This window comes from Notolabrus celidotus, chromosome 1, assembly GCF_009762535.1.
Source record: "Notolabrus celidotus isolate fNotCel1 chromosome 1, fNotCel1.pri, whole genome shotgun sequence".
NCBI classification, from domain to species: Eukaryota; Metazoa; Chordata; class Actinopteri; order Labriformes; family Labridae; genus Notolabrus; species Notolabrus celidotus.
Window position 1 is genome coordinate 13,354,277 of NC_048272.1, and position 25,768 is coordinate 13,380,044.

General features: G+C 41.0%; 1 protein-coding gene across 4 annotated transcripts in view; it reads left to right on the forward strand.

Moving 5' to 3' along the window:
• The window catches only part of LOC117829752 (neurexophilin-4), a 165,675-nt gene that overhangs the window by 87,082 nt on the left and 52,825 nt on the right, over positions 1-25,768 (forward strand). Inside the window, exons 1-2 of one of the 4 annotated variants that reach the window (XM_034707691.1) lie at positions 13,967-13,999; positions 19,506-19,626. The exons of 1 other annotated variant lie outside the window; for it this stretch is intronic. In XM_034707691.1, the coding sequence (XP_034563582.1) occupies positions 19,618-19,626 (9 nt within the window). In that variant the 5' untranslated portion in view covers positions 13,967-13,999; positions 19,506-19,617. Of the gene's footprint in view, positions 1-13,966; positions 14,000-19,505; positions 19,627-21,234; positions 21,623-25,768 lie in introns of those variants that run through there. 2 more of the 4 variants (XM_034707599.1, XM_034707448.1) reach the window with 2 other exon arrangements.

Genomic DNA, 25,768 nt, shown 5'->3' on the forward strand with positions numbered 1-25,768 from the left:
ATGTCGTTTTTTGAACACATGACTGTCAGATAAAGACCTTCCCTCTCCATATTTTGTTTTATTCTCATTTGCAAATACATTACTGCACCCTTCTTTATTTCCTCTCCACTGTCTCCATCTACTACCTCCTCTCAGCAGCAGAGATGCACACTATCTACTTCTAGCTGTATCTCAGCTGGCTCTCTACTCATCCCCACTTCCTGTCATTCTGATCCCTCTTAAACACGCCAAACAGTGATCCGCTCCCTGGGGAATCTACCAATCTGAATACCAAATAAAACCCCTGAACATCAGGTGATTTGGATGTTAGAGATGAGCAGGGAGAGAGGCTCATGTGAGAGGAATGAGAGAAACTACGCCTGTCACAGACGGCTTGACATATAGTAACTTCGGAAATACAGACACAGAAAAAGGGAGGGGATGATTGCTGGCAGATGATTGTTTTAAAGGGAATGCTTTTTAACAAGCTCCCAGGATGCCGTGCAAGGGGAACCCAGCCCAGGCACCGAGGAGCTCGTTAAGAGCCACAACCCATCCCTGTTAACCTGCCATCTCCTGCCCTACCCTGCTCCATCCACACCTCAGAGTGAAGGACAGGACCTGAGCATTGCATCCTGCTTTAGACAATGCATGCTAATGAAGTACGTGCATGCTACGAGGGAGTGCGTGGGCAGCTGATGGTTTTGGGAGGAGATGTGGTGTGTGTGTATGATTGCTAACACTATAAACAGGCTGTTCTGTTGGTTGTTTGCACCAACCCTTTGACATTTTGAGTGCTCTTCCATTTCAGGTCAATCATGATAAATTCATGGGCCCTCTTCCAGCAACATGGACACTACATGAACACCATTTTTCAGGTGGAGGCGGACAGCTGTGAAGCTTTGTTGCTAAAGAAGATTTGATTGCAATGTCAATGGAAATTGCGGTTCCTGGCTGTAACACTTTACACTAATTCATCGTATCCCTGAATCACTGCAACTTTTACTCTAATTTGAAAGATCACTCTCTTTCCCTCCATGCGTCACCATGTACGTCACTAAACTCACTTATCAAATATTTAAAATGAACCCCCCAGGTCAGCAAATGTTAGAAACACTGGAACGTTTAATTTACTGCATTGTTAATATCTTTGAAATCTGTATGCAAGAGGCTAACTATTGTTGTTGTGAAGTAGACAGGGGCTTTACCGAGCCTTGGTCCGATTGTTTGTCTTACATGAGCTTCCTGATACAGCTTCAACTATAACATGTTTATGGAGAGTCTAAAGTGAATCTATACTCATTAATGGTCCAAAATTTAAAATGACTGTTTTACATGAAGACCCCGTCTTTAAGATTCATTCCTAGAAACAAAAGATTTTTGCTGACCAAGGCTTTTTTCTTTTTTTTAAGTTAGATTTTTTGGGGCATTTTTGCCTTTATTGATAGGACAGCTGAGGAGAGACTGAAAACGTGGGGAGCAGAGAGTGGGGGAAGATATGCAGCAAAAGGTTGAGGCTTGGAGTTGTACCAGCCTCCACCGCAGCCAGGACCATAGCCTCTGCACGTTGGGCGTGCCTAAACTACCAGGCCAACAGCACCCCAAAGCTTAATTTTAAAATCAATACATTTTATTTGCAAATGATGATGAAAACATAAGAAATTACATTTCTTTAGACTAATATAGCAGTAGAAATAACACGTAGAGTACAGTAAATATAACAAAGAAATTAGATACCTCTTTGATTTCAAGATCTGATTTTTACCGACATTAATGAACGTCTCAGCATTTGCCTTTCACAAGCCTTATTTATATGTTATGTTGACCGAATTCATGATAAAAGACAGGTCTTTAAGGTGCAATAACTTATCTACAAATGCAGTGTGCACATAGGAACTTTTGTAATCTAGTTTGCTAACAAGCAGTTACAACAACTACAACTAGAACATTACTGTAGTTACAACTTTTTTTTGCATTCATGCTCAATTTAATGAAACAAATGCCTTAAAAACATCACAACTTTTTTTCCTACCTTTTGATAAGCAATTGATAAGCAACCAAGTGGAGACATTTTAGGTTGCAAATATTATGAAAGAAGACTTAAGAATCTTTGAGGGACTGATTTATTATAAATTCAATATTGCATTAACTGCAGTGTTTCATGTGGAGGCAGGCAGCAGTACAGATTTAATCTTTAAATCAACAACATTAGACTTTTCTTCCTATTTACTTTTTTCTGTTTTGTTTCCCTTTTATTTCCATGACTTCTATATGCGACAGGTCATGGTATGCAAGTGTCTGTGTCAGTCAAAGGCTATTCTCCAATTGTGCCTTCCAAACACATTTAATTGTTCTTGCCGTATGATGCTCAGGGCCTTGTGTTGTAAACAGTAAAGGGAAAACCAGAGGACCATCATTAGCTGCATTTGCAGTTATAAAAGCGCCATAGTGCTGTAAGATACGAGGCAGCTAAAGGTCCTTCTTACGGATGTTATTATCATGTGGACCTTTCAGCAGAGCGCATTCTTGCACAGGTCAGATCTGCTGTTCTGAAGCTGTTGATTAGTTCTACCAAGTGAGAGTGCGGCCAAGTACTGATACATGAACTCTTGACTGAAGTCTTCTTCACTCTCTTTTTGTCTTATAATCATACCGTGAGTTTATCTGTAACGTGACGCATTATTTTCTAAAACACAAAGAAAATAAAAAGGTAACATTTCTGATGAAGTTATCCCTGATTTTTAGTGAGATGTCTTCATTATAATAGGACAGGAGAAAGATCACAATGGTTTTTTGGCCTTTGATCCCTAAAATCTACTCAAGTCAACTTTGATGGGGTCATTTAGGTAAAATGTGAAAAATGTCTGTCCATGTTTTCTGGAGATATTGAGATCACAAAGATGGAATAATGGAAAAATTATTTTTAAAATACTTTGTTAAGGTTGACTGTTGAGCCTTCAGGGGAGCGTTCAACACTTTATAATTTAGCCACATTTCTGAGGACTTTTATAACTCTACATGTTGAGTTATGGGCCCAAATTTTTTAAATGTACTTTAGAAATCACAGCAACCCTGACCTTTGACCTCTGACCTTCAAATTGTCTGTGAATCTCACCAAATACTTAAGAATGCAAGACTCGCGACTGAGTTTAAGCAACCCCTGCCCTACAACTCCCAAGCCCTCAGTTAGCCCAGCTTACCCTATGACATAGAACTCCCTCCATCACTACACATGTTCTCACCAAAGTTTCTCACCTCACCATTCTTTGAGGTGACAAAAAATTATGAATATATTTTAAGCAAACAAAGAGGTGTTAAGAAAAAGATAAAGGAGGAAAAATGTGAGCTGCCACTGATTTCCCTAGAGAAGCAAAGAGTTGAACCAGATATAGAGGACATAAAGTATTTTAACTAGGGATGCATGATCCCACTTTTCAGGTCTTGATACCAATACCGATACCTGGGCTTTGGTATCTGCCAATACTGATACTGAACCAATCCATTGCCGTTATTGATTTAACAATCTCTATTCCTTAATGTGAGGATAAAACTAAGAATCATGTTTTGGCAACTTCAGGCTTTTCTGGCTTTGTAAACCAGAAAAAAAAGAACATTTTAAACTGACAGTATCATTATTCAAGCGATTATAAATATGTACCAGCAGTTTGGTGGGTAAATCTTCATAACCAACAGATATTACAATTCAACTTTAAACCTCAGCAGTGGATAAGATGAATTCAATATTCTGTGGCAGGAGGAGGGCTTTTAATATCACTGAATACATACTACCCAGTTTTGCCCTTTCTGTTTCCCTTATCCGCATCTGATATTGTGACAATATTAATCAGCAGTGCATTTTATAAAAACGTCCAAATCACACAACTCGCGTTTCTGTAATCTTTTCCTCAATACTCTGTCATCACAACAGGAGATCTGCATGTGAATGAGGCGCGTTCATGACGAAGCTTTCCGCAACGATCCAAAACTAAGATAGTGCAGAATAACATTGACAGCAACCAGCTGCACATAACTTTAAAACCGCAGTATGAGAATGTGAAATGTCGCTCCTTAGTCAATGCATTCACAAGTGGGACCTCTCTCTCTCAAAAACCTGTCCATTTTTCTCACACTTTGAACCAATTTATAGGAGATTTCTTGCTTCTTTGACTTTGCAGTAGGCTACAGCTGACGTAAACTTCTTCCTTTGGGCTTCCAGAAGCATGAATGCACCTAAACAGCAGAGCCTCTGTAGTTATCTTCCATCATGCTCTGCCAGGCAAAATGCACAGACCAACTGGCGCTAATGGCGTAGGAGACGAACATGGCTGTTGTAAACACAGAAAAGCATAGAACTGAGATGAATAGATCTGCCATATGGATCAGCCCTTTGTCACCGATATCCGATCTAGCTTGTTGAGTCAGTATCTGGCCGATATCCGGTACCAGGATCAGATCGATGCATCCCTACTTTTAACCTGGATGTTGTCTTCTGAATGTACAATACCATTACCATAAGAGTTGGAACGCTTTGTAAAAGGTTGATAAACAGAATTTGATGGTTTGCAAATTAAGATTTTCATGCATGAGTTCAGGTGCAATTTTTTACCAAATTTGAAGATGTTACCTCAAGTCATTCTTGAGATATAATATTCACAAGTCTGAAGCAGACAGAGAAACAACAGAAGAAATATAACTGCTCCGGGATGTCCGTGATTGGCATGAAGGCGTGATAAAATTATATGTTGGGGGAAAAAAGAACAATGAAAAGTGAAATCTCTGTACAGAACAAGTCTGCACTCATTGGTTGAACTTATACTCTAAAACTTCATGTTTATTACATTTCTTGCTCACAGTAAAAATACTTACATGACACACAGTTTTGGTTTCTATGACAAAAACCTTCATGGCTCTATTGTCTTTGAATTCTAATATTGGCAGGGATGTTTTCCAGGTTACTTTCCAGCCTCAGAAACTCCTGCCTCTGTTTGAATAAAGCTCCAGCCAGCTGTGTGACAGAGTAAAAAGATTTCATTTGGCATGTATTTTCACAGAAAACCTCTGGAAGCTAAACCAGCTTAACCAGCAGAGAAAAAAAATCAAAACATGGTAACTGTTTTCAAAAAGATGTCTTTGTCACATCAGTCAGCTCAGCTCCATCATTCCAGAGACATATTCATGTTTGTTTGAAGCCCAGACTGATACATTAAAATGCTGTTCTACAGTTGAAAACCTCTTCATGATATATATTTTAAGTATATAAAAGTATATGTTTTGATGTAATAAACTTTACTTTGTGTTTTTTATCTCAACTAAAATGTAGCATCAGTTCAACCATACCAAAAGTGAACCCTGCAGTGTGAAGGTAGTACACTTTGGCTGTGGGGGAAAAAAGGTAAGAAGAGAAAAAACACACTTTCTTTCCTCCCTGCTTGAAGAGTAATAATGAGGACCAGGTTGGCACCTAGACCTGCTTCTGGCTGGCAGCCTTGGGGAGGTTCACACTAATCAGCCTGGTGTGAAGGTATTAGCCTTGCCTGTCTGCTTGGACCGCCTCATTAAACACCTCACCTGATGGGTGCCACCACCCAGAACCTCAGCTTAAGTCCCTCACTTTGGCTGTCCCATCTTTTGAATGTCCCTGACACCATCAGCTCCGTGGGGCTACGTTCACAAGCCCTCTCTCTACATCAGGTTGTAGTGCCTCCAGTGGAAGGAAGTGTTCTTGTAAGTGCTCTTGTGCCATCCTATAAAGTAAACTTCTGCACTACTGTCTTCTGTTTATTGAGGCTGATATTCCAGTAAGAAGAGATCAGATTTATACATCTCTAAATTAAAACTGGTCTCTCTCATACAAGTCAAATTTACAACCCAAGAGTGATGAAGGAAAGCTTGCTTGTTCAAACAGTTTGAGTACACTAAAATGTATTACTGAGTGTGTGACCATCTGTTTCAAGCTCAGCAACCTTTATATCTGCACTTTATGCAGACAAATTTGCACTTTGTCATTTTGTACCTGTTACCTCATGACACCATTTATAACCTCTGGTTGTTCAAACAGATAGAGAGTGCCTCGCATTTTTTGACATCAGAGGTGAGAATATTTTTGCCTTGATCATGAGGATGAGTATGTACAGTACGCTGAGGCACCTGAACAGCCTGGTCAAGGAACACTTTTTTATGTCATCCACTGAGAATTAAAGTTAGATTTAAAGCTAGATGATGTTTGCTGTATGGATCATAAATTATTTTAGCCAGATTACTCATGTCCTCTTCAATTTTAACTGCTCTATGTGAGGTTTCTCATACCATATATTAGGGGTGCAACAGTACGTGTATTTGTATCGAACCGTTTGATACAGTGGTCACGGTTCGGTACGCCCTACGAACCGAACAATACGCAATTTTATATTTGTTTTATCAGCTTCTGACGAGGCGCTCTTTGCTGAAAGTTCAGAGGATCTGCGCACGACTCCTCCGGGCTGCATTGTCGAGCGTAGGTCCACTGAACTGCGCGCTCCTCCCACATTCATTCAGTCCAAGCTGGTCACGTTTGTTTTAACTGCGCTTCATCTGGAATAATATATTTCACCATACGACGGTCTGCTGGGTTAATATGTTCCGATTGTGTGTGTTAGCGCGCGCCCGCACGAGAGGGAAGCACGAGTGTCCGCTGGGTCCCAACCATAGACTGTATAAAATATGGACGTAGTATCCGTGACGTCACCCATCTGTTCCTAAGAGCTGTTTTGAAGCAAATCGACGGCAGCAGCCATATTGGTAACGCGGAACTCAACTAGGCAGAGTGTGACGTAGTGTGAGTCTCTTAGCCAATGGCTGTGTGTTCCCGACCGGGAGTCACGTCAGTCATGTCCTTATTTGGGCAAAACTCATAATCCTAATATCTTCTGAACCGTCACGTTAGAAAAAAATTCACCCCCCGTACAGTGTGTATCATTAGAGAGATTAGCGTTGTAGGGCCAAGCCGTTTTTTGAACCAGGCTGTAAACATGTTTATTAATGCTGCAAAGATCGTCTTTTTCCCATTCATATCTATGTGGTTTCCGGTGTTTCTGCAGCCAGCCTCAAGCGGATTTTCGATGTATTGCAGTTTATATCACTTCCGCATTGGCTTCATCGTTTGAGACCGGAGTTTGCCGCTTGGTCCCAACCCCCCTTGAAAGTCAAAGCAGAAGTGATTTGAGGTTACCTTTCTCATAGATCAGATCTATACCTTGTTCTTTTATTTAACAGACTAAATATCCTTATGTTATTTATCTTATTTACATGACGGGATGTAATTTCTGTCTCTACATGGTCACGCGTTCACAATTCTCCTCTGCTCTCTATCAGGCAAGGCAGATGCGCACAGAGACAGACACACACACACACACACACACACACACACACACACACACACTTCACACACACCTAACACGCACACACACACACACACACACACACAGCAAGACACTGAACCCCAAATTGCTCCCTGTGCTGTTCAGCGGTGTATGAATGTGTATAAATGAGAGATCAGCTAATACGGATGGTTCCTTACATTAGCAGCCTCTACCATCAGTGAGTGAATGGGTATGAATGGGGGAATGCGACGAGTAGTATGTAAGACTTTGAGTGGCCAGACAGACTAGAAAAGCGCTATATAAGTACAAGTCCACTTACCATGGGAGATTGACCGATCAAAATCAAATATTTAACACAGCTAGGCAATAGTATTTGGTAAAATCTACCTTTTTTGGGCTTAATACCATGCGTTTTATTGCTACTGTCTTTCTATTCCTCCTATTGGTTACATTTAATTGCTGGAAAAGATAGTTTTGGGGATCAGGATATGCAGTGAGATTGGACAAGGGTTTGGAAATGCAAGAAGAAGAAGTGAAATTTTATTCCTGGGAATAGAGTTGTTCAGATGATCTTTACTTAATTCTTGGATTGCCCATCTCTCTGATTTTAAACTATTTTCCAACCCTGTCAGTGATCCAGAGTACAAACATATCACTACTAACATGAGTGCAATGGTATCATCAACCGTAGGAATAATTGCCTGAATTATTCTATATGGTTGAAGTGGAAAATAAGGCAACACAAAAGTAACATTCTCTGACTGCATGTGCATCCCGTTCTGTAGTATCAAAGGCAAGATTTGCCTTTATTGCTTCCTCTTTTCAACATCTTAAAGTCTGTGTCTTGGTATGATTAAAGGCTTACTGGTAAATATGAGATAGAACAGAGCAAACACAATGGCAGCCAAGCTCCCATGGCAGACAAACAAAGAGGGAACTCTCAACCTCTTACAAACTGGTACGATCTAAGGGGAACAAGAATAAGTGCAATCTTTGCCCCCCCATATGGCTGCTATGGGGAGCTGAGTATTTGCTTTAACAGCACGGCGGATCAGGAGTCAAGTGGCTGGATTCATTTGTTGGAGTGCAGAGGGAGTGCTCACAGTTAGGAGTGGCACACAGAGAGGAGGAGGAGGAGGAGGAGGAGGATGGGGAACAAGTGTTAGAGGATAAAGAGAATGGCAAACCGTAGGAGGTGAGAGCTAGATAAGCCCGTAGAGAGAGGAGACAGACGGACGGGAAGAGAGCAGCAGCACAGGTAGTGAGAGGACGACAGAGAGGCTTCAGTTCCCCGTGCTCTCCCTGGAGACTTCTTATCTGCAGGGGGTATCTTTGACTTGATAATCCTGCTCCTCGTCACTTTTACCACCCTGAACTCCCCACACGCAAACACACGCACACACACAAACACATACGCTCACCTCTGCACCCTGCCCACGGCTCAGGGGAGTGAAGAGCTACCTGTCAGTGTGCCTGTACCTTCAGGCAGCTTGTGGGGGCAGGGTGCTAAGGGGGGCTGAGGGGGTGGGGGGTTGTCACCATGCCCGACTAAGAAGTCACCTTTCGGGGATATGAATCTTAATAAGGTGGGGGTAGAGGAGAGTGGATGCATGCTGCTGTTGTTATAGTATGTGTGTTTTTGTGTGTGTGTGTCTGCGTGTGTGACAGATGGGGAGTAGCAGAGTGCTGACAGGCCCTGTATGCTTCCTGGCTGCCGGATTATTTTTGGTAATTTATAACCATTGTTGCTTAAAGGGGCTTTTATCTTCAACTGTTAGAACTAAAAAGAAATGCTACCAGCACTGGTAGACTGAGTCTCTAGTTACTTATGTGTTTGTGCTTTCAGTGTATGTTCTTTGTTGTGTGTTTTGATTAAGTGGAGAACAGAGACCAGGGTCGCTCTAACTCATAGGAATGAGCCTCTGTGATAAAGTATGCAGATAAACAAAGATACCCAAAGTGTACTGCACTACAGTTTTTTCAATACTGTCATCCTTGTTCAGATTCTGATATTTGTATTTGAACAGTGGCTGATACTGAGAACTGATCCAATACCAGCATGACACTTAGAACACACTGTGTGTTATAAATCCTGTTTGGATGTGGTGTGATTTCTATCCATAATGGATTATTTTGGTCAGAGAAAGAATGACAAAAAAATGTCTTTTATTTTGTAGTTTGGCAGTTTGTCAAAGTGTCGAAAGAAGATAAATAAAACAGTCTGGTAATAAATAATGATTCAGGATGGAGAAGATTTGTTTGACACTTCTGTCCATTGTCTGCTCCAGTGCCATGAAGACAATGATTTCAACTCTAACCGTATGTATTCAGTGTCCACTGGTTCAATTAATGGGCCACTTAGTTTTAAAGAGGAGAAAACCTTTACACACCTGTTATTACCCGACTTCCTTACTTATCATCCAGCTGTCGTAAATACTTGATTCTGATTGATCAAAACCATATAACATTTGTTCCTAATTCTGCGTAGCAAGAGCCATGGACAACCTGATCACACACAACATATCAAGTCAATATGCAGAAAGGTGTCCGGCACATTTATGAAGTTTATTATTTCACCTCTTCCTGTTGACAATGTGGCAAAAACTTTAGTTTTGCTCAATTAATCTGAAACACAGACTGTATAAAACATGGATGTAGTCTCAGTGATGTCCCCCATCGGTTTCTGAGGCAGTGTTTCGAAGCCTATCGATAGCAGTGGACATTTTTGAAATGCTAAGTCAACCTAACTTTCTGTCGACCTAACAAGGCAAAGAGGTGGAGTTGATGCTGACCTTTAGCCACCTCACAATATCTTCAAAACTAATGACCTATAAAATGAATTCCCCCAAGTACAGTCTGTGCGGATAGAGAAATGAGCTGTTAAGACCAAAATCGTTACTTGAACCAGACTGTACGCATGTTTATTTTGACTCTTAAGATGAGCTTCTGTGAGTGGTTATATATGTGGCTTCCAGTGCTTCCAGCCTCAAGTGGACACTCGAGGAATTACAGTTTTTAGAACTTCTGCATTTACTTCATAGCTCAAGATCAGAGGTTGCTGCTTGATTGGAAAGCACAAAACTTGGTAAATGGCTGACCAATCACCAGCAGAGAAAAGAAGAAGAGAGGGGGATCTATGCAGAAACTAGTGAGGGATGTATGCGTATGTGACCAGACCAGAGACTGATTACAAATGTGACAACATGTATAAGGCCTTATTTGAAGCATTTAAGCACATCAGTATAATCTCTGGTCACAGAGTGTTTTGTTTTTTTCAGCATGAGAAGTATTCAGCAATGCCTCCAGGCTAGAATCGACCAGTTCACTGCTTGTATCCAAGTGTTATCTGTATTCTGCACATCAGTCTTCATTATTCATGTCCACACTTGGTCTTTTATGGAACCGCTGATAGCATCAGTGCTAAATACAGTGAATTCAAAGCAAGAAATGCAGGATGAAAATACCCCTGCAACATCGAAAAGTGACATGAGATTAGACTTTTTTGAAAGTTTGATTTCAGGCTTGTATGCCTTTATTCAGAGAGGGTAGGATGGTGGATAGAGCAGGAGACTGGGGGAGTGAGTGCAGAGTGACATTGGGCAAAGGGCCGCAAGTTTGAATCAAGCCCAACACTGCCATGTAATAACCAAAGTCAATAGAATTCATCCCAAGGAAATCGTGAATCTCAGCATGAGACTCAATGAATGTCTTCACACAGTTGAAAGTGCTCAAAGGCCCAAATGGCAACCCGCTGATTCTTACATTTTCATTGCAGTTCAGGTTCTCAACTTTTTCACTCTGGAGTGTCTGACTGAACTGCCACAGACATTCCCCAGAGTCATGCCAATAGCCACGCGACAAATCTCACTCCAGACATTTCTCATTCTTCACATCGGACAAACTTCACAAAGAGTCATCGGCGGTGTGTCACTCTCAAAATAATTCCAGCCACATATTATGTCCTGTCCTGCTCTGACAGACAGACATAATCAAATCCAATTATACCACTTCTCCCTTTGCTCCCCATTAGTGCTCATCTCCCATTCTCCTCTCACATTCCCCGTCCTGCAACAAAACATTTGAATGACAATGGCACAGTCGAAACACCCGCAACAGCCACGGCGCTCGTGCTCTCCTCCTGAGCCTCTCTCACCCTCTCTCCTTTCCTCACGTTTTCCTTTCTGAAATCGATAGAAAGGAAAACAAAATGACACGGTTTCATATCAGTGCTGTGATACCCTGAAACTACACAGGGAAATGACTATTTCCACACACAAAAGGCTCCATTACTGCCAGGTGACCTCTCGTCATTGTGTTCTTTAACCTCCGAGTTAGACACCCTAGAATCAGCGCTGCAGTGTATGTGCTAGCAGGTTTGTATTTATGCGTGTGAGTGTGTGTGCGTGTGACTGAGCAGTGTAATTGTGTATGTACCAGAGCTCCTCATGAAACGGCAAGGAAGCTGTCATTCATTCTGACTGGGTTTTTTTGTTACTTTTTTTCTGTCGTGTTTGCAATGGCTGCACAGCCTTCTGTTTTTAGCAGAATTCCTGCTGTCAAAAATGTGAAAGGCTCGGATAATTATTATTTCCCTTATTCATTTAGGCATGCATGCAGTGACTCATAATTTTCCACATTAAGTGTTGTACCTTATTGAGGGATGAGGGACTTTATTCTGTAGTCTCAGGATGACAAATTTGAGCTTTTTCCAGCTCTGCAATTGTATCTAATTCTACATAATTATTAGAGTGTATCCACAGCCTGGGAGTGTGTGCATGGACATATTAACTAATGCATGCTGTTGCAGTGAGAAGGCTTTTTTTTTTTTGGCATATGAACACGTTTTTGTGTCAAAGTTGTTGAGCTCATAGAAAGTGACACAAGATTCTCTGCAATGACCTCAGGAACTGTAAAAAGTCCCTGAGCTCCATTGTCTTGTAGGTTCCTCTGAGCGGCTGTAGACATCCTCCTACTGTGGACGTACCAGACTCCAGCTGATACGGAAATGCTGGACTCCAGCGGCAACAGCTACTACTACTACTATTCATCTCATCACTATCATCTCTCTCTCTTTTTCTCCTCTATCCCTCTTTCCAACCCCAACTTGGTCAAAGCAGATGGCTGTCTAACAGTCTGGTTCTGCTCAAGGTTTCTGCCTGTTAAAAGGACATTTTCCTCGCCGCTGTAACTTGTTAAATACTGCGAGGTGCAATGCTCATGATGGATTAGGATGAGATAAGACTGATTCTTATCCTGTCTTGGTGTTGGGTCTCTGTTAATAATTTAACATAGAGTACGGTCTAGACCTCCTTTGTTTGTAAAAGCATCTTGAGATCACGTTTTTTGTGTTTTGGCGCTATACAAATAAAGATTGATTGATTGATTGATTGATTGATTGATTGATTGATTGATTGATTGATGATTGATAAATATCTTCGGCTTGTTAGCATAAAAACGAGGTAATGTAGACCTCATCTGCAGTGATTCATAGTATAGCTTCCGTGCCACTTCTCCACCTGGTTTCTGAATAACAAAGCAGAGCCATCCAGAATCCCCTGTGGGTAATACATTTACTATTGACAAGGACCTTCTTCAATCCCACTTCAAAAAAAGAAAGAACTATCCATTTAACAGAAGCAGAAAAGATGCCAAAATGAGCCTGATATTATAAGCCATTGTTTTCTGTCTCATTAAACAACAGAAACAGGCGGCTCTGGGGAATTCAGCATATACAGTATGATCATACACCAAGCTGGTGGATTTCTCTGATCTCTGATCAGTTACATTACTCATTGCATTGATTTGCCTGTGAGGAAGCAGCACAAGTAAAAGACTTTAATATGATTCATCGATGTGCTGATCTTAACAGCTCTTATTGTAATGGTTTGAAAGGTTTATTGCAGCAGAACTTTGTTGTGTCTGGCATCTAGGCTCCAACCTTATCACTCTTCACAGTTTGAATTTACATATATGAATCTCTAAAAGTGATGAAATAATAGCTGAAACTCCCAACCCAAGCCTGCAGGTGGATGCTGTGGAGGTAATGGGGATGAAAGTTCAAGCACAGCACTGGTGGCAGTGACAGAGCAGAGGGAGAGACCGGAAATCTGACAGCTCAAACAGGCCACCGTATTGCGAGGATACGTTTGTCAGGTGATTGTGAGCTTAATGCTTACCACGTGAGAAATCAGTGCAGCTCAAGTTGTCTGCCTGAACTAGCTCGAAAACTCTGGAATTTCTATAATTAAGAACTCTATTGCAGGTATCTAAAATGTCCATTGTTAATTGGCAGAATTTGGATAGTTCAAAATCCCAATACACATAAATGGCAGAAGTGATGTAATTTGCCCTGGGAAGAATGAGGTAATGAATATCTGAAATGACAATTGTGGATAGGAAGTATTTCCTGGTGGATATCTGTTGGTTTTGACTGGGAAGAGTAGAATCACAGATCTCTCAAATGTGTATTGAGTCAAGCTATCAAATGTTAAAACAGTCACTTGAACTTTCAAAGGATGTAAATAAATCTTAAATTGAATTATGACTTCTCCTTCTTTTTTTCTCTCTTAAAGTTCAATTTCTGCAAGGTGGAGTCTCCATCAATCATACTTGGTTGTCCAGCAAATCCTAAAAGTGCTCACTTGGATTTATTGGGGAATTTGGTGAGCAAGTAAAAACCTTGAACTCCAGGTCATCTTCTTCCATTGCTCCTTGTTCTTGTTCTGGTGCCCATGTGCCAATTGCTGGTGCTTCCAGTGGTGAGCAGGGGTCCTCATGTCTCACTGGTCTGTGGCAACAGCCCGATACACAACAAACTGTGATGCTCTGTGTGTTCTGACACCTGTTCATCAGAACCAGCATTTACTTTTTTATCAGTTTGAGCTCTATTAGCTCTTCTGTTGAATTGAACCACACTGGCCAGCCACTGGTCATCCCCCACAATCACCAGCAAGCTTTGGCCACCAATGACCCCTCTCTGGTTCACTGTTTTTTCTTTCTTGGTCCACTTTTAGAAGGTACTGACCCCTGCAAACCAGGAACACCTCACAAGAGCTGCAGTTTTGGAGATGCTCTGCAATTATGCCCCTGAAAAAGTCACTCAGATCCTTTTCCTTGTTAATTTTTCTACTTCATACACATCAAAATGTAGGATAAAATGTGCACCTGCTGCCTAACATATCCCAACAACTGACAGGTGCCAATGCAAAGAGATAATCAACGATATTCACTTCACCCATTAGTAAATGTAATGTTATTGCTGATTGGCCTACAACTCATGACTCAATATCCACATTTAAAGAGTGGTTGGGTATGAACTCAGCTCTACCAAGACTTCTATTCTTTCTTTTTGCACTTTTCTTGACCTCCTCCCCTTCTTCTATACCGTGTTCTGCTCCAATTCCTCTATATCAGGGGTGTCAAACTGAAATACACAGAGGGCCAAAATAAAAAAATCGGTGCAAGTCAAGGGCTGGACTGGTTTAATGTTTATTGCAAAACTTATTGAAATTAACTTATTGCACATATTGAACATTGAACTAGCAAAGCTTAAGTTATTGCCTATAAACATTAAATAAATGAAAAATATGTTGCATTCATTTCTTATTGCTCAATCTGCAGCTTATCTAATGAATGAGCTTTACTAGTTTCTTATGAAAATATTTTTCCATAGGCCAACAACATTAGCAAAAAAAAATTCTGCAAATAAAAACCAAAAATGCCCTGTGGTAGCAAGAAAAAGTGCAAAAAGGAAACATATTTAAGCTCAGTCTGCTGCTCTGTGATGCACACTAGTCTAAGCCAGATACTCAGCATCTCATCTTGGATGCAAGTTCATCAATGTTTGGGGTCAGGCTCTGAGCCGAGGAAATCCTCAGGATTGAGTGAAGGTGTTCATCAGTAAGACGACTCCTGTGAGATGTTTTGTTTAACTTCTTCAAAGAGAACAGTTGTTCACACAGGTAGTTTGGCAGCACGGAAAATGGCTCAAGTTTTCTTGCAGCATCTGTGTGTCCCACAGGCGCAACTTGGTTTTAAAAGCCCTCACTGCAGCGTACATGTCTGTGATCACACGGCCCCGCCCCTGAAGCTGCAGGTTGAGCGCGTTGAGATGGCTCGTGATGTCACACAGAAACGCCACTTCATACAGAAACTTTGTATCACGGAGCTCTGCTGTGTCTTTCCCTTTGCTCTCTATGAACTGACAGATCTCCTCACGCAACTCGAAACACCTTTTCAGCACTTTTCCTTGGCTTAGCCATCGCACCTCTGTGTGATGGGGCAAGTCACCATATTCTGAACCCAACTCCTCCAGAAAAGACTGGAACTGGCGCTGATTTAAACCTATGGCTCTTATGAAGTTAACTGCTCATGTTATGGTGCTCATCACATGGTCTATTTTCAAGGGTTTGCCACACAGCAATTCCTGATGTATGATGCAGTGATCAGCTGTCAGCTCACCTGGGCTGATTTCCTCCCGCATCTTCTCCCGGATTCTGCCTACTAATCCACTCTTTTGCCCGCACTTCGCGGGCGCTCAATCCGTCGTCAGTCCCACATGTTTATCCAAAGGCAGACTCCTTTCATTTACACATCTGGATACCTCTTCAAAGAGATCTTTCCCCGTAGTTGTGCCATGCGTTGATCTTAATCCTAAAAGTTCCTCTGTTACGCACATGCATACTCTGCCTCCCACCTGTCTTGAACCCCCCTGTTTTCAAAGTCCACCTTTCGTTTAGCCATTTTTGGGGGAGAGGGATCGCTGAAAGTTGACTGCAGGTGACTAGCAGTAGCTTCATAAGGCTGATGATGAGCAGAGTCGGGTAACGGCTCTCGCGTGCGGGCCCTCGATTGACATGCAGTGCATTGTAGGACTTGTAGTTTTAGTGGTGCGTGCAAAATACAATCGGGCCAGCACTATAAATAATTTGATATTATCTCGCGGGCCAAAGATAATGCCATCCGGCCCGCGGGCCTTGAGTTTGACACATATGCTCTATATCATCTCCTCCAACACCTTGCATTCATCCTGTATCCCCCCTACTCTACTTCCTCTCAGTTGCTTGTTTCCACCAAAATTTGTCTCCTCTTTAAATAATCTCCTCACTTATGCTTCTTTTCTACCTTCTCCACCTCTACCTGCACATCTTCTAATCCAGTTATAGTCATAGTCAAAATCTGTTAAACTCTACATACAGTTAGAGCAGACTCTGCTGTATTGTCTTTAATGATATATACATATTGTAATTTGTTTGCAAACATGAAAAAGGTGAAAACAAGCAGCCTATAAGTGTTCAGTTACGCTGATGATTAAACTTCATTCTGACATATGCAGAGGGAAAAAGAGGAATAATGATGTGAGGATGGTATTCGTAGAAGTAGATGCACTCGGCTCTTGCACAAAGCATGTTCATTCATTTGCGATCAACGGGCAGCGACCGAGTGACTCTGAACAGGAGCGTCGCTGCTAAGTGGAACAGAGGAGGGGAGCAGCTGGGCGAAATTCAGCTGCCACTTCCAATGTGGATCAGAAATTGCACTCACACCAGCAAACCCTATTGGACAGAGGGAAAAAAATATAGAGGAAACAGGAGGACAAGGTGTGTTGTGGCACTACAAATCACAGACAGTAGATTGAATGGAGGGCGGCGATGGAAATGGGAAGCGGTCACATTCTTTGGGACCTGCTGCGTTTGATGGACAGTGTTTCATGGTCGGCTAAAGATGAAGCAATGGCTGTAACTCACTGATTTATAGCAGCTGGAAGATGGACAGAAACAAAGAGTAACTTACTCACGTTGTGTTTGAGGGTCGCAGTAAAGATTTTTTACTGGTACTCTGTTCTTCAGGAAAAAAATAGCAGTATAAGCTTCCAAAGCTGACTCATATATGTTGTGTTTCCACATTTATTTCAATACTGTCCTGTTTCTAATGTTTGCATGCTACAAACTAACTAGAATGTGTTTTAAGCTCAATTCAACCTGAACTAATCCACCTATATTTATCGAAGGTTTGTCATATAAAAATGAGTGCCATATTGTTTTTTCGCACACCTTAATATGTAATCAAGTTAAAGACTAGATCTGGGGGTAGTGCTCACAGTTCAGTCTGTGATTTAGTTTCAAAATGTTTGCTTTTAGTGAAAGAAAAATAAACTGACTTCAACTACAAACTATTACAATAAACACATCACGACTCCAGTCACTTTTAACTTTCCCATACTTAACCTAGACTACAAGTTGAGGCCCTTCTAATCACAACATACAATTCTTTAAATCTACTGTGAGGAGTTTTTGGCTGGTCATGAAACAGACGGAAATTCAAATTGTTGACTCTTTATGAGCTCTATAAGCAAATGAGACTACAGCGACATGACTGATCACTGTTATATTGCAGTTTATAACATTTGTAACAGCTGTCGCAGGGTAGGTGTTAAATACCCAATTTCACATATTCCACTGAGAAGGTTGACAGTGTGTAACACATTTGAAATTGACCTAAGAGATAAGACAAACTGCACATATACTTGTCAATAGGGGGGTGACAAAATCAACATAAATCAAATGTTCCTCACAGGAGCTTTAATAGTAAGAAGTACCTAAAAGTACCTAATTTTGTTCATTAAACAATACAATACTGGATGCATTTTTGTATGATGTCAGTGCTTTATTTTTAATTTTATAGATAGCCCTGTAAGCATAGATACAAAGTTGGATGACATGACATCTCCCCAAAAGTGAAGCCAACATATTAAGGGATCCTCCTGCTTACCTGCTGCAGTGTAGCTCATAAAGTCTGCCTCCTCCATATAAACAGATAAAACATGGGTCAGACTTTAAAATCAAACTACCCATCACATAAAACTTTTCAAACATGTCTTCTGTCATTAACGTTAGTCCTTTTCTTTGAAGGTTCTCAGTCAGCAAGGTTGTGGTAATTCAAAGTTTGATTCAAAAAGGCAACTTGACTCAACTGGAGAAATCCTTGAAGATGTTTCACCTCTCCTCCGAAAGGCTTCCAGACTGGGGGCGGAGCTCGGTCTCCAGTCTGACCAGAACTGAAGAAGCCTTTCAAGAACTTCTACCAAGTCCAGTTGCCTTTTCGGATCAAACTTTGAGTCAGTCCTTTTCATGCTGATTTGCCATTTAACTAGTATAACCAAAAACAGCCAACATACAGCTTTATCATTTTCAAGATCAGACTGCCAAATGGCACCATGCTACCACATGTCATTTGTGATCTGTGCCTGTTAACATAAAGGTGGTAGCTATGAACAAGAGCTGCAGGATGGCTGTGCTACAGCTTGTATGACGTGCATTTTGGGCCTAAAATTACTGATAAATTATTTAATTGACTAGTCATTCTTATGCTGACTTGCAAGGGTGAGAGCATTTGATTGTTTAATCGACTAAATGTGCTCATCCCTAATATTTACTGTATAGTTGCCACTCTACCTAGTTGTAGATGCTGCTTGTCATATCCCTCTCTCTTTTCTCATTTGCTCATCTTCTTTACTGTTGCCATCAAATAAAGACTAAAGTTATATATATAAAAACAACACTCAAAAATTGTATGAGTCAAAAAATCTAAAATCAAATAAAGTATGTAAAGATTCTCCGAACGACCATTTGGTTTTGGGAAATTATGTTACAGTGTGAATTAATGGAGTAGAAACTGCAGGTTGCTCTGAATACTCTCTTGCTCTAAGTTTGGAAATATTACATTTCATTGGAGCAAAACATTTGTAACCCAAAATGTTCTACTTGACCCTGGAGTGATTCTCTCTTGGTCTCTTGCCAGGTTATGCAAATAAAGGGAACAGCCGAATAGTGCTGCCTGAAATTCAGCCTCTTTGGGTAGAAACAACCATCTGAACAGCTTCTGTTAGTATTTGATCATCCAGGACATTAGAGGCTCTCTGTGTACTATACTGTAATTATCAGTGTGCCACTTTATCCCCTCCCCTGTGAAAATGCTCCTCAGCTTCAGTGTTTCCCTGAGCATGCAATGACTGTTTGCCTCGCAGGGAGGCAGTGCTGTGTCACACTCATGAGGCTGAAATCCTGCATTTCAAAGAGTTTTAACAGATTGCTAATATACACATATATGAGGCCACGCATCACCACCAAGCAGCTCATTTACTCAGACACTCCTCTCCATCTGTGACAGGGGCCAACAGAACTGACCAGCCTAACTTCCCCACCTCCTCTGAGCTCATCAACAGGCACAGCAGCAGTCCCAAAAGCTGGCTTTGTCAATGGAGGAGTAGAAGTGTGAGGGCATGCAGCAGGTGAGCTCAAGCATCTGACACCTGAAGAAGAAAGCGCTGAAATGTCTGTGTTTGATCTGCAGACTTATATCATTTGGTTAAAGGATAAATGTTTTGACTTTTTTGAAGGAGGGACAGTGAAAAAAGGCTAACTTGCCTCCTTGAATACTGTTAGCATGCTTTCAATGTTTCTTAAAAGCATAGACAGTAGCAGATGAGCAAATGATAACAGGTAGACATGCAGTCAGCTGGTCAGTCCTGCAGACAGGCAGCTATCCAGAGAGAACATACTTCATTGTGCACGGACAGGAAGTCAAGACATTTTTGCCTATAGAGAAGAGACGTCCACCATCTTTTCAGCAGATCCACATGACTGATTGACAGCATTATATAACCCCCGCACAAACACACTGACACACACTGATCTCTGCACAGACAAACTGTGTGCATCCCAGATCGGTTCATTTTAAAGGTCCACAATCAGGCGAGCAGCAGCTGGGACCGGCCATCAGGGAGAGATGTGGGGCCACGCTGCCCCAATATATCCATGCAACATTAATATTTCAAAATTGTTTTTCTGGGAATTTATAGTCAGGCCAGCTTGTGCTGCTGGCCTCCATCACACACACACATACACTCACACACTCACACTGAAACTGAGCAGTCAAGGTTCTCATCTCTGTTAGATAATGATTGTTTTCTATGTGCTGGTGTGGTTTTGGACTTTAGGTAAGGCAGATTTACATACTGTTGTAGTCAGTGTAAAGACTGAACATGCTTTGAATCTCCAATGGAGAATCTGTGGTGTCTTTACTCCAGCTCATTCTATCAACGTACTGTTTGGTTAGTTTTCCTCAAGTGTATGAATGCAGATAGAGTTGAAATAACAATTTATGCAATGTGAAGCTGCACCTCTGAGTTACATCATTAATTCTTAAATTATGATCATAATGATAAAGCAACTTTTATACAAGTTACACAGACTTCAATGGATATTACAAAGACCTTTCAAAGAGAATATTAAATTATTTAAAAATTAAATTAACAAAATGTGCATTTTTCAAACTGCTAATTAAAAAACAACAAATGCATTCAATTAACAATTATATTTGACAAGGAAGTTAGGTGCATTTTAACATGCACAAACAAGATTTTTAAGATTTTATTTTGACATGTTAAATGACTTTGAAATTATGATTTTTCTATGATTTACTGATTATTTCAGCTGTATGAAAAATAAGCTGAAATTAATTCATTTTTAAAGAAAGTTCGGGTCTTGAAAGTCATATTTTTAAGCCCCTCACTGGCTCTCCCTGACTCCACTCTTACACTACATTAGCTTTAAGGTACCTCAAACATAAGTATATACATATAACTTGGGATATCTCTCTAATTAAGTACTTAACAGATTACAGTCACCTCGTTATTCAAAGAAAATATGAGCGTGCAGCTGTGGTCAGTGTGGTTGCCAATAAACGAGCGCTGCTGCGCGCCGTGACGCGCGCATGGACAGAGGGAAAGAGAGTGAGAGAGGGAGTGAGAGAAAGAGAGGGAGAAAGAAGGATCTCATCTCTCTAAATCAACCAGTCGGTGTCCTAAAACACAAGAAGCGCTGATGATCTGCAGTGAAACCCCCTCCTCGCTTCCATCCTCCAAACTGACCCGGTCTCCGCGCAAACTTCCAGCAGACGTGCAGCAGCATGAGCGGAGGCAAACAGCATGGATGTGCCACATGAGTCGGACCGCAGGAGCTGAACACACTGCTCAAAGTTTGCCCACAGAACCTTCCGTGACTCTGACTGAACAAACACACAACTTTACGCGTGTTTTCCTGCTGTCTTAATACTTTTTTTCTACCTGTCGCCTGCCTGTTGGGATTGCTTGGATTCCGCGGTGCATCTTTTTATGTCCAGCCGGGGAGACGTGTAGTTTTTTCGGGGTGGTCTACGTTAAGGACGGTGACATGCAGGTTCTCAGTTGGACCGTAGTTCTCTTCTGCCAGTGGGTCCTACGGAAGGTGAGTTCATTTTCATCCTGATGTGAAAATTACTCTTCACTACACATTTTTGCATCTAGACCCTCTGCGGAGTTCCGGTGCTGTTGCGTTTAGAGGAAAACACCTGTTTTTTCCCGTCAGAGGGTCAGTTTCCTGAAATACTATCACTATTTTTTCACATGCAATATAGTTTTAAATCTCTAAATTGAGGAGTTTTATCAAAATTAGATGCAACATGGCACGGGGATTGCAGATTCGTTATTTTTCAGCTGAATTTGCGAAAATCTTTGCGCACTGGAACTTGATTGAAAGTTGTTAATTCTTCTCATCAGCTGTGTCTACCACACAACGTCAATATTTAAATTGTTTTGCTTTTTTTTTTATTTCACCAGTCTTAATGGACCGCTGTGTGACTTTTTTTCTGATCTCCAAACGCGATGGTTTCTGCTCACTGAGCGTTTCCCTTAAGCAGCCCCTCCTTTATCTACATCTATCTATCTATCTTTTTGCGCTCCCAGCAACTTCCTCTAATTTTCCTTCAGAAGTTAAACACGCCCGTGGCTTGTTTTATTATCTCAGCATCGCTATGGCACAGAGTTTGTGCGCCTAGTTCGGCTCTGATGCCTCTGCTGCAGCTGCTGATAATGTGTGGGTTTAAGCGAGCGTGCGTAAATGTGCGCGCACACTCATCTCTGCGCATTACATTTGAGTGTTTTCCTGATTGCTGTACACACACACAGTAATAATGTAGTTATTATATACACACATCCACACATAATAGAATACAATTCTACACAATGGAAGACGAATACAATAGAAGTCAGTCTGCTCTGGTAGATACACACCATGTGTAACTACTCAGTGTGTCCTTGGCCTGAGTGAGAAATGAAAGAGAATAAAAACAGGACTTTTCCTTCATGATCCTCCTCCTCCTCCTCACCTCTGACTCCCTAATTTCCTCCTCCTCCTTCTCTTCCTTTAGGGATCATTTTACCCCCAACTGATATTCATTAAAACCTGCAAACTGTGTCTTCAATTACAGTTGTAAAAAAATACCTGACACTGGGAAAAAAAAAATTGCAAAGACTTTCAAACCTGCTAGTTTTACCTAATAAGCAGCTCTGAGCAGAGGAATTTCACTTGATTCAGTTCTAATGACTGTATGGATGTGAGGAGGGGGACTTTCAGCTCTGTGGCCCCCTCAGTCCCCGGCATTCTCTCTCCTGAGAAAACGGCGACTGCATGGGGGGTTAGTTTAGCGTGTGATTGTTTAAAAACACCCTGTTGGCTGCTGGCAGATTGGGGTGAGGTTGGATTGTGACAGGTAATAACACCTGCACTTCTTTTGAAGATTGAATGCAAATAATTTCTTCTGCGAACTGGAGCTGCTCTGCCTCTTCCACATGAGAGTGCAACCTCAGATTCAAGAATTCAGACCTGGTATTAGATCATATCAGCCACACATTTCAGTGATGTGCAGTTTGGAATTGTGTTAGATTTTTTTCTCCTGTTTGTTTGAGGTGTAAATGATGGATAATGTGTTTGTTTTCATCACCTGGGTGGTGTAGATGACTCAGTGATTTGGCTGACTTAATGTGACAAGTTGTTTCTTTGGGAGCACTATTAGCTGGAGGGATTAATAAGTGGGGATGTGAAGCGAAGACAGGTAAGAAATTTGCTTAATAGAGAGGAGAGGAAACAATGCAGTAGAAGTCACTGTATGGTTAGAGAAGAAAAGTTAACATCTTTCTGATTGTATTTCATGCTCTCTGGTCTTTTACAATACCTTACAGGCCGTGTTGTGTAGATGTGTGAGCGCATAAGTAAAAAGAATAGGAAGATCATTTCTGCACAACATTTCATAAATCCTTCTTTTTCTGACTTCAGACTTATTTTAAAGATTTTCAAAACATCTCTTCCTAAATGAATTTGTCTCCTAACTCGGATAAAAACATTTAGTGGGTGGGTTCTCACATAAAAAAAATAAGCTGCGCTCCCTGCATATGATGTCCAACACTGCAATATTATGATTTTTTTCCATCTTGTGCTTTGAAATGATATCTACAGTAACAGCACTACAAAGAAAGAAAAGATGTGTGAAAAGCTCCTTTGCTGTTTTATGCTCCCAGTAGGAACAATAGCATTAGCCGGCATCTCAACCTGACAAAATCCTCTTATCTCCCCCCATAAAACAACTAGCTATATACCCCAGGGATATTACAGCGCCTGAGTCACTTTAATTTCATTATATATAGTCCCACTTCCTTTGCAATCATGTCTCAGATATTCTGCATAGCTTTGCATTCCAGTCTCAGTGAGATCTGTATGTGTGTTTCCATGCTTCACGTTTTCTCCATGCCCACATGTTGTGCACATCTTCACTCCAAAAAAGAAAAAAGAAGAAAAATGAAATCTGAGCCATCACCAGAGCAGGATCAAATGTTTTTTCCACCACGGATTAAACCAGGTGGTTGGTGGTTTTCCCTCCCACTCGCTGTCTTTTCGTCCACCCATCTGTCCGTCTTTGGATCATCTAAACTGTCAAGCGGCCCAGTTTCACCAAGCAGGAGGAGGAGGCACCGCTGGGTTTATAATCTGTGCAAATGATATTCTCTGTTCACAAACCGATTAGATATGTAATCTGTTGAATCATGATGACAGAAGCAATCACATTAGCAGTGATATCTATTGCCTCTGAAATTGTTCCCAGAGATCAAAGCATTCTTTAACCTAAAATAAAAAGAACCACTGATTCCTGCAGTGTTTGAATGGATTGCAACGTGGTTTGCTTAAGGTTAAGCAACGATCCATTTTTATTTAATTTGTTTTCTCCCCTTTCAACAGCCCTCTGCCCCATTTATGACAAGCCATTACTTTTAAAATGAGTTATCGCTTGCTCTGTGCAGTGAATAGATCCTCCTCGGGCTTTGTATTAGCCGTGAGGAGAGGGGAAATTTCATTTAAATGTGTGAAGATGTCATATAGTTCAGACTAATGTAAAATAAAACATCATTATAGAGGAGTAGGGTCTGCTTTAGCACAAGCATCTGTCATCACTGTTCAGGTTATGGAGCTCATGGTGGGCTATGAATGAACATTCTTGAGTGCTTAAATTAAAACATTCTTTAAAGAATCACAAGAAAGTGTCATCATAAATGTCTCATAACGCCACAACTGTTTGGGAATTTCTAACCGACGCATTATAATCAGAACTCTAAATCGATATGTGCACCCTTAGTTTGCTTCACTCTGATTTCAGGAGAAAGGGCTAAATGGTTTCATTTAAAGGCAGAAAGAAAATAAACCAGAACAAATTCAGGAGCTTGCATCTCACACGCTGCAAAGGCCCTTTGAGCGTTCGTTAATTCTCTGTTGGAGCATTGGTTCATGGTTAAAATGTGGACGTCAATGGTGTGTTAGGGTCAGAGAAAAGCTACGAAAATAATGCACAGTAAATGCATGTGCTCTTTTGAATTGTTCTGAATCTCAGTGCTGTCAGAGTGAATCTTCACCAGTGGTTGAAGGTTTTAGACTCTTAAAGTAAAAGTAAAAATACTCCATACAAGTTAAACTCCTCTATTAAAACTATCAATAAAGTCTTATTTGCTTATTGTACAAAATGAAAAACATAATGCAGAATAATGATCCCATTTAGTTCTATTCTACTGCATAATATTGGATTGGATTAATATCACTGATGCATTCATGTGTAAGAGGAAATATGACAGATATAATTATTAGAAATAATTTTCACCTTTTTATACACATTTGGGTGAATAAATAAGAAAACATCACAATTTATAACCTGATATTAATTCTTTATGATGGAGCTCCTCGATGTAGATCTGAAGCCCAGTAGCTAATGATCTGAGATGGGAGAAAGTAAAGAAGAGAGTGGTTTGGTAGTGCAAGACTATGTTTGTGTTAATGTCCAAGCTACAAATATTTATAACTCCAGGTGTTGAAAAAAAGAACGTGAGAATGAGAAAGTCGAGGCCCTACCACTTCTGTCCCCTGTAACAGAAAATGTGTCAGACATTTTACCTTCTTTTCTAAAGTTCTTGAACCAGCGTCTCTCCCAGCAGTGTGGATCAGAGCAGATGGGTCTCAGGTTTTCATGCTGAGGCAGATCACACTTCTACAGACAGACAGGAAACAGCTGGAAAG